General features: G+C 41.0%; 1 protein-coding gene and 1 long non-coding RNA gene across 2 annotated transcripts; both read right to left on the reverse strand.

Moving 5' to 3' along the window:
* Positions 1-3,524: 3,524 nt before the first annotated feature.
* LOC147800410 (G protein-coupled receptor GRL101-like) lies at positions 3,525-11,543 on the reverse strand. The gene is made up of 2 exons (XM_087136064.1): positions 11,460-11,543; positions 3,525-9,965 (listed from the first exon to the last, which is right to left on the reverse strand). The coding sequence occupies exon 2, from the start codon at positions 9,959-9,961 to the stop codon at positions 8,858-8,860; it is 1,104 nt and encodes a 367-aa protein (XP_086992190.1). The 5' UTR covers positions 9,962-9,965; positions 11,460-11,543; the 3' UTR covers positions 3,525-8,857.
* Positions 11,544-12,068: 525 nt separating this feature from the next.
* LOC147800411 (uncharacterized) lies at positions 12,069-14,859 on the reverse strand. The gene is made up of 3 exons (XR_015425070.1): positions 14,790-14,859; positions 12,698-12,769; positions 12,069-12,129 (listed from the first exon to the last, which is right to left on the reverse strand). It is a non-coding gene; the product is annotated as an uncharacterized LOC147800411 (long non-coding RNA).
* Positions 14,860-16,256: the final 1,397 nt, after the last annotated feature.

Below are 16,256 nucleotides of genomic sequence, written 5' to 3' on the forward strand. Positions count from 1 at the left end.
CAGATGGGAAAGCGGTATGTTTGATTTTACAATAATTGGCATCAGGTGGCAAAATGACGGGTCAAATGTTGTTACAAAAACCATGGCTTGACCCTTGGAAAAATACACTGCACTGCGGGTATGTGGATTCTTTAGGGGTTGAGAGAAGCTAATGATTTCAGGGCACTAAATCCCTAGATGTGCATGTAGACTCCATGTTTTTCTCATGTCAAGCTTGTTGGGAAGAATCAGGGGACGCGTTAAAGAACACCAGGGCTAATTTGACTTTAAATACCAGTTTGTTATGTGAAATGGACATCAACTTGCTGGTAATCGGTGAAAGACGAAGAAAAGAGCTTTCAAAATAAATGAAACTTATATAAGCTTATGGTAAATACTTACTAGTTACTCAAAAACTCAACTACAGAGCCATGACACCTTGAAGACACCCAACAACTAGTGTAGATAAAGATTGAATTGTACAAATTTAAGTCAAGAACTCTCGCCTTCACATTTTTGGAAAGTGCAATTTCAGATGCCACCATGATTGACTATGTAAGGCAATTTTCAGGTCATTTATACTCGAATATATGCAGACTTTTTTGCGCGGTAACAGGACCGGAGAAATGTGGAATTGCACAAAAACAGCAAGCGGTAGGTCAAGAAGTCTCTCCTTCTTTCGCAGATATTTCCCTCACTTAAACGTTCATCATTCTATAGAATAACATGTGCCCTTTCAGATGACGTCGACTGACAGACCTGGACAATTGTTAGGTTATTTATGCTGGAGACTTCTTTGCGCGCCAATAGGACCTGAAGTGTAGATAAAGGTTGAATTGTGCAAAATTAGAAAACAGTGGGTCAAGAACCCTAGCCTTTTCTCGCTGATAGTTACTGAAATATGGATATTAACATTACATCATTGGATAAAAATATGCTCTTTCAGATGCAACCGTGGTGGACAGATTTAGAAAATATTCAGGTCATTTATAATCAAATATGTGGAGTCTTCTTTGATCAGGAACAGGGCTGGACAAATGTAGAATACCACAAAAATAGCAAACAGTATTAAGAGGGGAACGCTTGTCTCATTTGGAGGATTTTTTTCATTACTGCATGAAATCAAGATATTAAACTTACATATCTGGATAGAGGAACATGTGCCCTTTCAGATACCACCATAATTGACTAATTTTTTTCAGTAATTTATGCTCGAATATAGACACACTTGTTTACGCAAGAACAAAATGTAGAATTGCACAAAAATGGCAAGCAGGAGGAGAAGAACTCCTGCCAACTTTCGCAAGAATTTCCCTATAAATACTAAACATATTATTGAACAAAGGAGCATTCCACCACGATTGCTAGATTGAGACAATTTTCTGGTTAGTTTTGGTCGAATATGTGCAGACATTTTTGCTCGAGGAAAAGGATTTGTAAAGTGTGGACAAAGGTTGAAAACAAAAACAGCAAACAGCAGGACAAGAACTCCTGCATTCCTTCCAAAATGTTGGCAATCCTAAATTAAGTCTTACATTAAATTACATGATTTTATTTCATTTGATAGGGTTCCTATACGTCCGCCGACGAGGCCCCAGGGATCGTCCTGCCAAAATTGCCACTTTTGTCCATGTACCTAGCCGACATTGCAGCATTGACAAGGACACACGCTCAATCAGATCAATATATAAAATTGCACATAATATATAATTGCTAATATTGCACTCAAGCAGAGGTGAAACCATGTTGAAGATCTAGCTTGGATATCACGTGTTATAGATAACAGTCCGAACACCACACAGCACCAGCATGTCTAGTTACAAGACTCACTATGCTATGAATGAAACATATGCCGGTCACAAGGTCTTAAAAAGGGGCTTATCCAAAACTTGCCTTCATACACAATGTACAACCTCCAGAATGAAAAGAAACATTACAACAGAAGTTTTGGTCCTGGTCGACGTTCTGCGCTGTAGGTGTGATTACGGATGCTGTGTCCCGGGTTTCAGTGCTGCAATTTCGGGGCTACTTGTTTAGCAGGGCATGATTTGTCTTGTATGGTCTGAGGCCTGTGTTATTTTGTTACATTTCTGTTGGATGTATCTTGCCAACGAGACAAGTAGCATGATTAACGCCTCCCAAGTCCTAAAAGACAAAAACCTAATAACATAGCGCGCGAAGAACCACAGATTATTGCCTGCATGAATCGTGTAGGCTTTTGGCGAAAACAAATGTGAGAAAGTACGCTGTCGAAGTGCTTCAGACCATACAGCAAGAAGGACACAGATATGATCAGGCTTTGTGTGATCGCTCCCACAATCAAGAACCTACGCATGATGAATTAGCGGAACTCTTTCCAAACATGCCCTTTCCTCTGGTGCCTAACGCCAACCTCAATCCTTAATTTGATTTTTAAATGTACACATTCAATGTAAAACCACAGTTTGTCTTGGTGCATGCCTTCGCGCATTCCTGGTTCCCTTTTCGGATCTCGGTTAGGCCTATGTGGGCTGGCAAACATTGGCACTTTCGAATCCTTCAAAAATGTCATAATGGGGCCCCTTGCACCCCTTTCCTGCAGTTTGCCTCACATTTTTTCCACCCCCAACTACACTACTGGAAACATGCAAACATGGCTTTAGTCACTTCCCAATGACTTATCAAATAAAGACTTTTTTCAATACGGCATTCACTTCATATGGATATTGAACTATCTGTGTGCTTGTGAAGACTCCGATGACGATGATTTGATCAGCTTGTAAAGTGAACAAGAGAGTTTGTGTAGCCTATAATCAAATTCACTGAAAGGTATCCTTTAGCTGTTCCTCACATTGAGCCGACACGAAATTGAAGCGGATTCGAAAACGCGAATACTATTCCCTACGTTTGGGAAATGTATTAGTGGTCATGTTGCAAACTAACCGAAGGCTTGTTTAGCAGTGTAGGCCCTGTCTAGCTTTTGATGGCGTAGTGGGAGAAAAATCAAAAGTCTTATTCATGGTCCCAACATCCTTGCTTTCATTTCATGTTGATATTTTCGTAGGGATTTGGAGGTAATATCTGATAGGCCTAAGTAAATTCTTTGTAACAAAAAAACAATATATATTAATAAAATCCGTCAACCCTCCCCCGGGATACTGCTGTCTGCCTGCAGTTTGGGCAAATAGGGGCCCTTACTGGTCAACACCAATAGCCACTGGCGCGAATTGGGGGAATGGGATTGGAAAATTGTTAAGGGGTTACCTGTCTGGCCATGGATTACCATATGACACTATAGAGGGCGATGTAGGCATATGACTCGTAGTCCTGCAAACAGGACATCCAAAGTAGGTACTCGTGGCTTACTGGTGTGTTTTTTTCTCCCTTTTGAGTGTCAGTGAATACATTTTGATTGGGGATAATATATCCCCATCCCACAGAATTCTCACTCATGCCAGTAGCTCTATCCTGGAGAAGCCGAAGCCATGCTGGATTTTACAGTCATTTGCAAAAGTTGAAGGCCACCTTGAATTTTATCGGTATTTCTGTCACTGGGCCTACATTACACTGTCTCACTGAATGATAACTTAACATAATTTTACAGTGGTGCATAACATCAGTGTAGTGCTACATACCAACTTGAATGAAATGCTTTTGCAAAGGCAGGTCTTGTATGACATTTTGTCTGTAAGGCAGCTTGGGTAAAAAAAAAGCAGTTTAAGCGAACAGAAATAAGGGAGGGCACACTGAATATTAGACTGTTAACATGTCAAATCATGGAAATGTAGTCAAAAATGATCAACCAAGGTACCAAGGTTACACATTGAAAATAATGTATGTTTTGAAAACCTCCCTTTTTCAAACTCTTACTTGGTGTTTCAGATTTTTTTTTAACTTCAGAAATCCCACGTACAGACTAGGCTCAAAACATGGTGAGTGGGGCGTGAGCTGACTCCAGAGAATTCTACTCTTATAGTGAGAAACTTCTGTTCATCCAACCAAGCCCTTTGCATTATCCAGAGCAGTACCTTGGAGTAATGATCCACGGATTTTTGCTCAGTGCAGCTTGGGGTAAAACAAGACATTTGGATTTAAGTATTGCAAATCTGCTGTTTTATATGATTCAATTTAGGAATTGACAAGTTTTGAGTCGGCGTTAACCCTTCATGGATGAGGGTTATCCAGGAGTAGAGTAGTAACTTCAACGTTTAACTCTGTAGCCGTATAGCCGTCAGGTCTCTTATTTGCCATTTAGGCCTACTGTGGAAACTAACCAGACTTGACAACAGGTGGCAAAACAGCAGCCTTGCCATTACACAGGCTTGGCCGTTGGGCCATTATTCAGTCAACCATGTAGTGGAAGTAGTAACAGTTTGCCTTTAAAATTATTGACTTTGTTAAACTCTGGGGGTGAGCTTGCTGTTTGTCCGTATGCACATTTCCTGAAAAGACGGTTTTGTACTGACGTCAGTCAGTTTTTGTCTGGGCCAAAAAGGTGGCTGCGTCCTTGATATTGCTTTCAATTCAAAAGGTTAGATGCCTTCTTGTTTCAGATTAACACAATTCAGTATAAATATCCGACAAATTGAAAACACAACTAAGAGCCACAATAATGTTATCTATTTCTACTTTGATGCGGCCTATACTCGGCAAGGTTCAAGAGTCTATATTTAATTCCGAGGAAATTGATTACTTATAATTATAATGCTTATTATTAAGACCTCTTTTTTATAATACTTCTTAGTGACGCCGGCAACATACTGCGTGAATTAAAAAAAAAAAATACTTTTTGTTCACAACATACGTACAGTTTCAATATATGTACCAATATTTGGTTATACACAGTAACACACTGGACTTTTAATTCAAATTCATACGTTTCTTTGTCTTTAAATTATCCATGCATGCGGCATCTAGATTTTTTGCCGACTCTCCGAGTATATTTACGAGGAACATTATGCCACTTCATTGGTTCTTTAGAAACAAATGCCCGAATAGATGGAATTAAGCCAGGTACGAACAATGGTAATTCTTCTGACTGTCTTCTTAATCTGCTTTAAACAAATGCATAATTGTCAAGAGATTTTTTTGACAAGCTGTTTACATGCTAGCAGTTTTGATTCCACACCCCAACGACATGAATCGCCTTCAAAATGGGTTTTTAAGATACAGTAAATTATCTCAATACTGCCTTGCTCACTTGTTGCGATAGATTCAAAGAGTACTCTTGTGTGACCGTTTTTTAATTATTTTGTTTCCTACTTGTTTTTTTCAGAAGACTGTGCAGCACAATATACCATCATGCGTCACTCGTATTTTAATATCAACACTACTGTTACCATTACAAGCTTGAACCCACACAACATTGTGTGTCCATTCCGGGGGGGAATACATCCCCTATACACATGTTAATGTGGGGGATGAGCTATTGAATCACACCCCACTTTTGTGGTGAGCAAAAAAAATAGTAGAGTGTAAGAATTTTTCAGACTTCCAACGACTAAAATGCATTCAATATCACGCAAACAATGTAAACAATTTCAAAAGTCATAAATATACCATTTAGAATACATATTATAGATGTACATTAATATCATGAACATATCAACCTCTTTATGTGTCAACCCCTCCCTCTTTTCACACTTTAATGCCACTTTCCTCCCCACAACTTTCTCCTTCTCCAATCCCTCCCAATATCTTGAACAGATCTACGCCACTGCAATACAGGAATTAATATCAGTTAACAATTTAAATTGGTTTCTAATATAACTTAATCCAAAGATTATACAATTGTAAGTACATACAGACAAATCTGGGGAGTCGTTGTTAAGACTCACGCACGGGTTAATAGCTTCTGAGCTGCCTAGTGCTCGTGTGTTTGATGTGGAAAGTATTATAGCAATGCCTTCTAATTCTTGTCAACGTTTGAATTTATACTACAAGCACTCATTAATTCGACTCCTTTGGACTCAAGCTCATAAGCTCACGTGCATCCCTCGACCAGAAAAGGTCGTAAAAGGCCAAATCTCATCTTGAAATTTACAATTAACATCAGCACCCTCACTGGTAACAATTCCATCCAACCCTTAGAGGCCACTGTTCCCTTTTTCTTCAGGTAATGCTTTTTCGTTTACCTCCTACAAGTGCAAAAAGACTGAAAACTCGATGTTTGGCATAAAATGCAAAACTCTGAGTGATAACACGTGATGACAATGCATGTGCTACGCATATGCAGTGCATGTGCTCAGTGTGCCCCGCCAAACCATCCGTCTGAAAAGGGAGATCCATAATGTACTTCCAAGAAAGAACTGAGAAACATGATGTTTCAAGCATAGAAAGCTTTACACAGACCTAAAATGAATGTCTCAGTGAAATCATGTCCATCCACACGGCTGGCTTCCTTGTTTTCTTTGGACTGGCCCCCTCTTTTCAGATAATGCAATGAGTGTTTAACAGAATGGCTTACACAAGTTAGGGTTGCAGTAAGAAATTACATAATCTAACTTATGTAGGGGCACAAAGAATGCGGGACAAGTGTGCTGGTATCCAAGCGACATTTACATATTTGGTTACGTAGTTCTCCACTGGTGCAACTTTATGTTTTGTCTAGACTATGCCATGCTGCGCGTGGTGTAATCGGTGTCTGGCTGGTGTAGCCTGGCCTGGTGCGTGAACAGCGCTGTGTGTGTCCGAGAGAAAACGTAGTCTAGGAAAATCTACTAAAACGCATGACTGCATTTTGTGTACAAACAAATGTTACACTGAGGCTTCTTCCTGAGATGTCATCACAGTTTGGTCGTGAATATGGAAATACTCATTACCATAAAAAACCAAAAGGCATTAAAATACCCTTGAAAATAAGGTTTATTGAGGAATAAAGGTGAATTTTAGATGTTTGTTAATCAAAAACACTGATTGCAGCTACCCTTTAAGTAACCGTAACGTATCCGCAGTAGTTGACTTATTAGTCACGTGTACTGTTCTTAGTATCGGTAAGAAAGGATCGTGAATAGAACATCACTGACGTGTGGGTAGGGTTGTGGGCAGAGTTGCAGAGGTCTGCCCGAAGATCACCGTCTAGGAAGGTGGTGAAATACTGGACAGCCAGAGTGTCAGCAAACGCCAAGAGTTACCCTTTATGTTGACTTAGTTAGCACCCGCAATTGGCGGATATATCTTGTGTGCAGTCACCCGAGTGAGGAGTGCCCAGTTGCGGATACATGTTATAGGTTGCGGAGTGCGAACTATTGGCGGCACTCTGCGATGTGTGGAGTGCCGGTTATTCAAGTGTTCTTTTGTAATTGTCTTTTGTGTTATTTTTGTACAATATAAAACAAATTTCAAGTGTTGAAATATATTGGTTATATAAGATAAAGAAAAGTATATTAAATAAGTTCAGTTAAACTTGCCGTTATTTCATTTGCCCAAACATGCTCATTGTGTCAGTCGACCAGGTCACCCAACCAATTAACAATCGGTGGTATAGTTCAGCCAAAACGGCCCCTAACTCTGGACCTTAGATTGCTCGTCAAACTCATGGGCCAAAGCTGATAATTAAGAGTTAGGTCAGGTGACCTTCCTGTAGTCAGTATACGAACATGTCAACGCAACGCTCAAATAGTTGCAGACTTGAATTGGAGAGTGGAGAAGGACAGACTAAAGACATTTTTCAGTGAGAGTGCTAGTGCTGCACTCTGTAAAACACGCCGGTCAGATGGGAATCAGGTCAACTCGCCCCCTCGTCAAATCGCCCCCTTACCATCTTGCCCCTTTGCCAACTCCCCCCAACTGAGTCTCCCCCTTGCAAACTCGCCCCCTCAGAGGAGAGTCCGCTGCTTTGGACATCTACATTTCTATGTGTCCTTCAGAAGGTGGGATATTGAAGAGTTCACCTTGAGAATTATTCAATAAACTTGCATTCAGATGAGTCAGTCGCCCCCTTAGCGAAAGTCCGCGATTTGACCTACAATCGTTGACCCACAAAACCATCTAAAAATCACCTGAAAACAAGCCTCTGCCAGCCCTCTGATCGATAAACTAAATGGGGTGTCTCACGTTCTACTGAGTTCCTTTAGAAAAATGCCTAGAAATGATCGGAAACATTCGACTGCAGGTACAGAAGATCCAGAGGATCCAGGAACCGCGCCACTAACATCACGTGATCCGCTCGACCAATCACCAGACGCTGTGCGGTGCGAGTCTAACGCCATTGCAGCGCTACGACGAGAAATCAGAGGGCTGGCAAACGATCCAACTTCCGAGCTTGACAAAGCAATCCTCAACCAAGAAAAACTCATGAGTAGAATAACTGTTACTGAGAACTAACCGAGGGAAATGGAGGAATCTCTGTCTTCTCTTCCAAATCTATGGAAGAACTACAGGCGAAGAATGAATCCTTGATAGACAAGATGTCCAAGATGACTGTCGAATTGCAAACGGCGAGGATAAATGTCACAAACTTAAAGGAAACAACTCTTAGGCTGGAACGGCATTCCTGCAGTCATAGGCCGTGTCCAAAACGGGATGTCAGAGCTACGGATAGGTCTACTGTCTGCGCGTCTCCACGCATTTCCAATGGAGTGAGGACCTAGACCTAGCTCTAGACAACAGATTTGGATGCAGCCATAATCTCCGATTTGGTGGTATCCTCGAAACCAGATCCGAGGATCCCGATTATTTTAAAAAATTCAATATTAAGACGAAAGTTTACCAAGCTTTCTGCGTAACTCATGGTCTCGGAAGGGTCGAATTGCACGATCATTTTTGTAGGTTAAAAATGACCATTTTCCGAACCGTTGATTCCGCCTCACTTTGATATGATAGAAATCTGTTTATTCTGTGAGTCTGAACTTCTGCTTTGTACACGTGTTTGTTCGGGTTTGTTTTCTGCGTGTTTTGCTTACACTTGCAAGTTGTTTGCTTTGGATTTAGCTGCGCAACACACGGTGAAAAACGTATACAGGTAAGGATTGAGGGACGAGTTGATTGGCACAATCAAAACCGCGGTCCACGCGTAAATGCTAGATGATAGTTTGATCCTCCCTGTTTGAGACAGAATCCCCATGATTATTATTGGCATCCAACAGCTGAAATCGGTTAAAATGATCGACGACATCTTGATTGCCATTTTGATTTCACGTTCCCTGTGTGCATTTACTCGGACAGATTTTGCCGTCCGCTTCACACTGATGAAAATGGCTACGTAGCAAAATAGCACAATCAGGAAAGCAACCAGATTTACGCCAAGAAAGAGAACGATTGACAAGATCCAAGATGGTTTCTCTCCTGAAGGTTTAGGAATGTTTTTTTCAAATGCCCAAAGCCAATTCACGTCAGAAATAGGTGGGGGCTCAAATCGGACGTATGCTGCCTTAGTGCTGAGAGGAAGGCCGATACATACATCCGAAAGTCCATATACGTCCGAATTAGTCCCAACAGAAAGTGTTGGCACTAAACTCAAACAAAGCGCTGAACACCATGAGACCACAACAAGGATTTTAGTTGTTTTGTCCTTGAAACCGATTTTTTTAAACGGAAAGGCAATGCCAAGAAAACAGTCAATGCTGATAAGTGTAACAAAAAACACCGAAGCCTCACTAGACAGAACTGACAAAACTCCAGCGACTTTGCACGGTATGCTGACGCGCCAGTCTGGGGCATAGAGATAGTACTGGTCGCCATAAATTAGATCTGCCCCTGCTATGATTAACATGTACACACCCATCAGAAAGTCTGCTGCGGCCAGATTGCAAACCATAAGTGACAATGTCTTTTTTGTCCCTTCTTTCCCTTTCCGCTTAAGCCTCCAAATCAGCACAGAAAAATTACCGATGAGGGCGCTTATTCCTAACACCCATAATGCCACTCGCAATATGACGTTTGGCATAAGGCTGTCGCACAGGTTCAAAGCTGGTTTAACCTTTGTTGTCAGGCAGTCGTCCTCGATGGAAAAATTCGGTAGCTCAGAAACGGCACAGCACAGGCGGTAATCATCAACGATCATCAAACTGCAATGTTGATCAAAAAGACACACCTTAATGCACTTTGAAGAATTGTAAACATAAGTCGTCTTAGGTTTGATAAGAAAAATGAAAAAGTACAAAAAAATAATATATAAGCACCAACATCGTCTGAGGAAAACACTACTGCTTCCGTTGATATTAATCAAATTAGCAGTCACTCCCAAGGAAGCAACAATTTGTCTTGCGCGACACAGAAAGCAGTTGGTATCAATGTTTAATTATTTTAACACTAAAAGAGCCAGGTTACCAGTTATATTGGCCCCCTTTCATAGCTGTGTGGGGGGATCCCTCCCATCCAGTTGAGGTACCTTTTTGAATCTTGGCATAAACCTACAGATGCTCACCTCATTGTAAATCTGAAGTTTGAACTCGAGCAGAAATAAATCGTTTTGTTGTTACGATTCCTTAAACATTCAAGGATGCGTGCCACAGCGCGTGCAGTGAGCACCACATACACTTTTGGCTGACCTGTCTCGGAAAACGGGTACTGCGCCACATTCATGTGTTTGATTTTCACAAAACTGGTGTCGAAATACCCAAGCACTTCGACAATATTGGTAAAGGTATCATCATGGATGGCGGATTCCTCCCCCAAGGTCCTTTAGGGTTAAAACAGTTTAGACAACTCTCATGGCAACTCTCTAACAAATTTATCCTATCTTCTAATTCAAAGAGCAAATCCATTGATGAGCATAACCCAGATATTCCATGACATACTGTGTCATTCAAATCCATTTCTGGGCATACTTTATGTCACATGGGTGTAACCTAAGTAGACTGAAGCAGTTATGACCTGTTGTTTTCAATGGTAACAGATCGCGATTTTATCGGTTGGGAAATGGTCACTTTGTATATCACATATTACAATATGTTCCGGATCGCAAGAACATAAGCGACGTCCACCGTGGTACATGAGAAATTACCTCATGCACCTAGAAACTGCTGTTTCCAAGGCCTTTCAAAGGGATATCACGCACTGTTTGCTTTTACACTTTACTTTTCTAACTTATCCAAAGTCTACATTCTCTCAACAGAAAGCTTTGATATTTGTATGAGACTTCCATATGACCACGAACTGTGGAAGTTTACGTAGGCCCTACTTCAGCCTGGATGGGAATGGCGCGTCCTATTTTATGGAAAGGATTTGAAAAAGAAATATAACAAAGCCAAACAAATTAAATAATCTGCAGTATTCAGCTGTTTGGGTGCAAATCGACCTGGAGCTTTTTTCCCTTCTACTTTTCTTTTTAAGTTTCGCTGATCCAGGAAAATAATGTACAACCCTTGTCAATTTTTACCGTAAACCCCTTGTCAATTTCACGAAAATAATTGATTCCTCTATATGTTTACCACAAGTGGATCTCATACGGCTAAAACATGCACGCCTGAAACAAATCAAAAAGGCTGAAATTAAACACAGGGTCAGCAAAATTATTACATTTGATATATTTCGCACAGAAAAGAAATTTAACGACTCACTTCAGGTGTGAAGTCCGTATCCCTCCAAAAGCACCCTTTTCGATGTTTGAAATTGTCTCGCTCTTGGTCTTTCCCGACACATTGAACAGCATACTGAATATATTGACATGATAGATCAACATTATTTTTAAGCAATTGCAGAAATAACATTGCAAGTCACATTTGTCGAAATGACCATTACGAGCACCGCACTTTCCAAGTCATTGGCAATTCTTACCAAACCCTTCCCTGCATTTTTTTTTCGGCTGTTAAAGCAAGCAATCGGAGGCAAAAGTTGTATCTGCAAACGTAGTTCCACATCCAATATTTTTTGTCTATAGGGTAGGAGCTTGAACCTAAATTCATCCCTTCCCCTCGTAAAACAGCTGCTGATGCACAAAAACATCAGCGGGCAGGTTTCAGCCCCCCCTACTTCGGCTTGCCACTGCAGCTCCAAGGTTAGAAGTCTTTGACCCACAGAGGTCTTTTGATGTATTATGTGTAATGAAATAGGCAGATTAAATATTTACCACAAAAATATGTAATGAAACAGGCAGATTAGATATTTACCACAAAACAGCATAAAACTAACACAAAACAGAGACAACCTCATACTTACAGCGACTGGAGGTTGGAAAGTCCGCTGAAGGCGTTGCGTGGAATATGATCAATTGTCAGACTTGCCACCCAACTGTCAAATCAAGTGAATAATAACTTAATAAATATTCTGTACAACTAGCTATAGATCTTCAAGCATTTTCCGCACGAAGACTTCTTTAAGGGAGAACAGTCAACAACTGACTTTCTGACAGACTCTGTTCTGAATGGGCCTGCTGACCCTTAACTTTGGCTTTTCAAGGGAGAACACACAATATTTTATTAGTCATAAGAATGCAATTGGAAACATTAAACAAGTGCATCAAACTTACTAAAAGTCAAACAGTATCAAGGGTGTAAATAAAGTGATTCTGCATGTCAGCCCTTCCCCTTTCATATTACAAAACCAAGGTCAATAGACAGAAATATACGGATACTTATCCCATTTCGCTTGTCGGGGTATTATTAATTTAAATAAGTATGACTCTTAAGCATTTAATTTTCACATTAAAACGATGACCATAACTCGTGAATTTGTAAACGGTCAAATAAGTGATAAATTACCCTTACCTTTCTTGAAACAATGGTAATAACAATAATTTTGCGTGGTTCATGGTTTGTTTCTTAGAACTTAGTTGAAAATGTTTATCAAAAAAACTTACAGCTGCTGGAGATGTGAGAGATTACTGAAAGCATGGGATCTGATGGTATTGACGCTACCATTGTTTATGGCACTGTTAAATAAAGGGTACAGGAAAACACATGAAATACACTATGCACTGTACGGTTTAGACAGAAGTTGGAAACGGAGGCTATAAAGCGCCACCAATAGTTTGGCACGGGAGGCGCTTTTTTCATGTTTTCGGTAAGAAAAGCACGACCGCCTTGCCCCAACTTGAATTTGAGCCTATGTGAACAGAAAACATGGCGATTCTGAGGAAAATCGTTTAATATACATGTATTGAAACATTTCGTCACATAAAGGGAGAAAATAGAAGGATGACTGTTTAAATTCCTCGGACTGTCGGCCTAACCCTAACCCCACCTATTCAGTTCACATAACGTTGGGCCTAATCCTAACCCTACTCTAACCCCTCCCGTTAGATTCATCTTCTGATCGACCTAACCCTCATCCCTACACAATCAGCCTAACCCTACCCGTTCAAGTCATTCAAAGGTCGGCCTAGCCCTACCTGGCAAACTCATCCCACATCAGCCTAACCCCACCCATTAGAATCATCTAACGATCAGCCTAACCCTCATCCCTACACAATCAGCCTAGCCCTAACCCATCCATTAGATTCATCCCATGGTCGGCTTTGCCTTACCCCTAAACCTATTCGTTAAATAGATCCAAAGGTCGGCCTCACCCTACCTGGCAAATTCATCCCAAATCAGCCTAACCTTAACACTCCCCGTTAGATTTATCCAACGGTCGGACTAGCCTTAACACTAACCCTAATCATAACCCTAGCCGATTCATCCCACGGTCAACCTAACCCTAACCCTACTTGGAAAATTCAACCCACGTCAACCTACCGTACAAGTTAGATTCATGCAACGGCCGGACTATCCCTAACATTATCCGTTAAAAAGATCCAAAGGTCAGCCTAACCCTAACCCTAGCCCTAACCCAACAGTAAAATAGATCCAAAGGTCGACCTAACCCTAGCCTTAACCCTACCTTTCAAAGTCATCCCACAGCAGCCTCACCCTAACCCTATCGGTAAATTAAAACACTTCAGATTCAATGACATAGTCATGATGACGATGATGATGACTTTAGATACCGGTAGTAGTGGTGGGAAATCCTAGACAAGAGGGATTTGAATTTAAATCCCAAAGAAAAAAATTATACCAGATAAACTGATCTAATAGGATGGTTTCACAAGAGCGTGCCTCCAAGATGCCCGAAATCTGTCGACCCAATGTGCGTTTGGAAATGGTCGACAGATTTCGCGCACTGTGAGTGGCCAGAGCGTTGCAAATATTGATGGCGCGCTATTGTGAAACGCCCATATTCAGTGGTTTCGTTCGCAGCCCTCTTCAAAATGTGATTTTCACAACAGACTGCGGGAAAATTTGATCTCGCGATGTACCTCCGTCGTCCTGTTTCAAAATAATATCGAAACCGCCCGGCTTATTATTCACTGTTACATTCGAAGCCACCCTGCAATGGTTCTTCTTTTTATAAAGATGTGATATTGAGACCTACGTGGACGGCAACCTGTGCAGTGAAAAAAGACTGCTGTTACTATGCAAAGCACTAACGTTGCAGCCTTTCCATGAAATTGGATCTGTTTACCGTACTTAATTGTCTGTGGCTTATACACCCACGCTATACGCCACGTACACGTGTAGCCCCAACTGGGAGCTGTTTTTAGTTATTTTATGGCATCCCAGCTTTGCCTTTTGCTGTTAAAAGTGTTTTTACAATGTTCTTTCGAAGTTTATTGTTGATTTCAAAATTTGCATATTGAATTGGCTGGGGAATCCCTGATCATGTATACCCAGCGATAAAAAAAACAAAAACAAAACGAGTGATACTTTCTGGTGTGCGCAATAGAGGGCAGCCATCTGTATCAAGCAGAAGGGGGAGTTATGGCAGCTGATGGACGGGGGGAGCAACTGCAAGGATTGAAGCTGTCAGTTCGCTAGATCGAATGTGTCCTCGTGAGTTACATTGTCAAGGGAAGACAGCATGACGCGTTCTCTCTGACGAAATAAATATATCGGGAATGTTTAACAACTCACAGCGAACTGAGTTTGGAGAGCCCATTGAAGGCATTTGACTCAATGTTACTGATGTTGAAGTCCCGGAGGAACCTGTCAAATGAAGGACAAAAAACACGATTAAAAACATCAGTTAAAAGAAAATAAAAACAATATTTTAAAGTCGAAAATAAAATTAATCACTTGAAGGTCACTTTCAAGGGTTGTACCTACCACTAACTGCTACGAGAAGAGGTTGACCAGACCTTGGTTTATAAGTGCATGCTGGCAACGTATGGGTAACAACATTTCCTTAATACCCTCAGATTACCTGTACAGAGCCAATTCACATTTTCATATTCCCGTAACAGCAGTTTCCATTCCCATGCGAGTTTGCGCCAATAGAATTTCAATAGTACTATTTATCCTGAGCGAAAGATTACCTTACTCTTTTCTCTTAGGCAAATAAACCGTAATTTCAAGTACAGTCAGGAAACCGAGGTTGAGCCATCATAAAAGATAAAAATTGCTGTTCGTACCATCTAGACTGAAGGCACTGGATATTTAGCTTGCAGTGTTCTAGATATGACAACACGAATTAGACAGTACAAAAAACCTACAGTGTCTGGCGATTGTAGAGCCTACTGAACGCATTTGCCTCAATGCAACCGATGCTAACGCCTCTCAGGTGACAGCCAAATGAAAGGAAAAGTGTATAATGGTATTTAAAGTTGGAAAGAAATAAGCCACTGGTCAATTTGCCAGTAAACATTTATCTATAACCGTTTGGTGAACGTTGACATTATTCGGTATGAAACGATCTCCAAAGCTATCAAACTTGCTAAATCGACTGGAATCCGGCTACTGCGTAATTTTAACTTGTTTTTTATGGGGTACCCTTGAGTAATATGTAAAGTAAATGAAACTCTCTAATTCCCCAAACATTTAGTGGGGGCTCTCTTTTTCCAGATGACGTCGTTTCTGTATGATTCATTTACATCTGGAAACCAGACAAACAAGATGGCTCTTATGTCCTGTGTACAAAGTAAAAAGTGTGGGGGTCAGTCTATTTTAGCGGCAGGCGTTACGTGCGCAAGCAGTTGCGATGGACATTGCGCGTAGTTCCAGGAGAAAGTGAGAGTAAAAAAAAGGCACGTGGCCACACCATGCTTGGAACCAGATCCTGACCCAAAACCGGAGACGTTTGGGGGTGGGCTAACCCAAATGGATCAAACTAGTGCAGAGATTAAAATTTCAGCACGAACTCCAACTTCCATTTAAGCAACGGCCACCCATGCACTCATATGGCATTAAGTTTCCTTTGCATCGTTTCACTAATCGATCATGTTTAATAAGCTCTGCCCCCGTGGGATTCTTGAACAAGAAACCAAGTCGATTACTCGGGTCAGGCCCTAATAAACGGGACACATCGTGCAAAAGTCAAATTGAACTCAGTCACATGATGAAGCCTTTTCCAAAAAATCTGTCTTTATAGCATGATTATTAAAC

This window comes from Acanthaster planci, linkage group LG01 (assembly GCF_054643075.1).
Source record: "Acanthaster planci isolate LZ-2023a linkage group LG01, COTS_SCS, whole genome shotgun sequence".
Taxonomy (NCBI): Eukaryota; Metazoa; Echinodermata; class Asteroidea; order Valvatida; family Acanthasteridae; genus Acanthaster; species Acanthaster planci.

What these genes read in the sequence shown, in the direction of transcription:
- LOC147800410 (XM_087136064.1), bottom strand. Translation starts at nt 9,961, where the DNA reads ATGATCGTTGATGATTACCGCCTGTGCTGTGCCGTTTCTGAGCTACCG.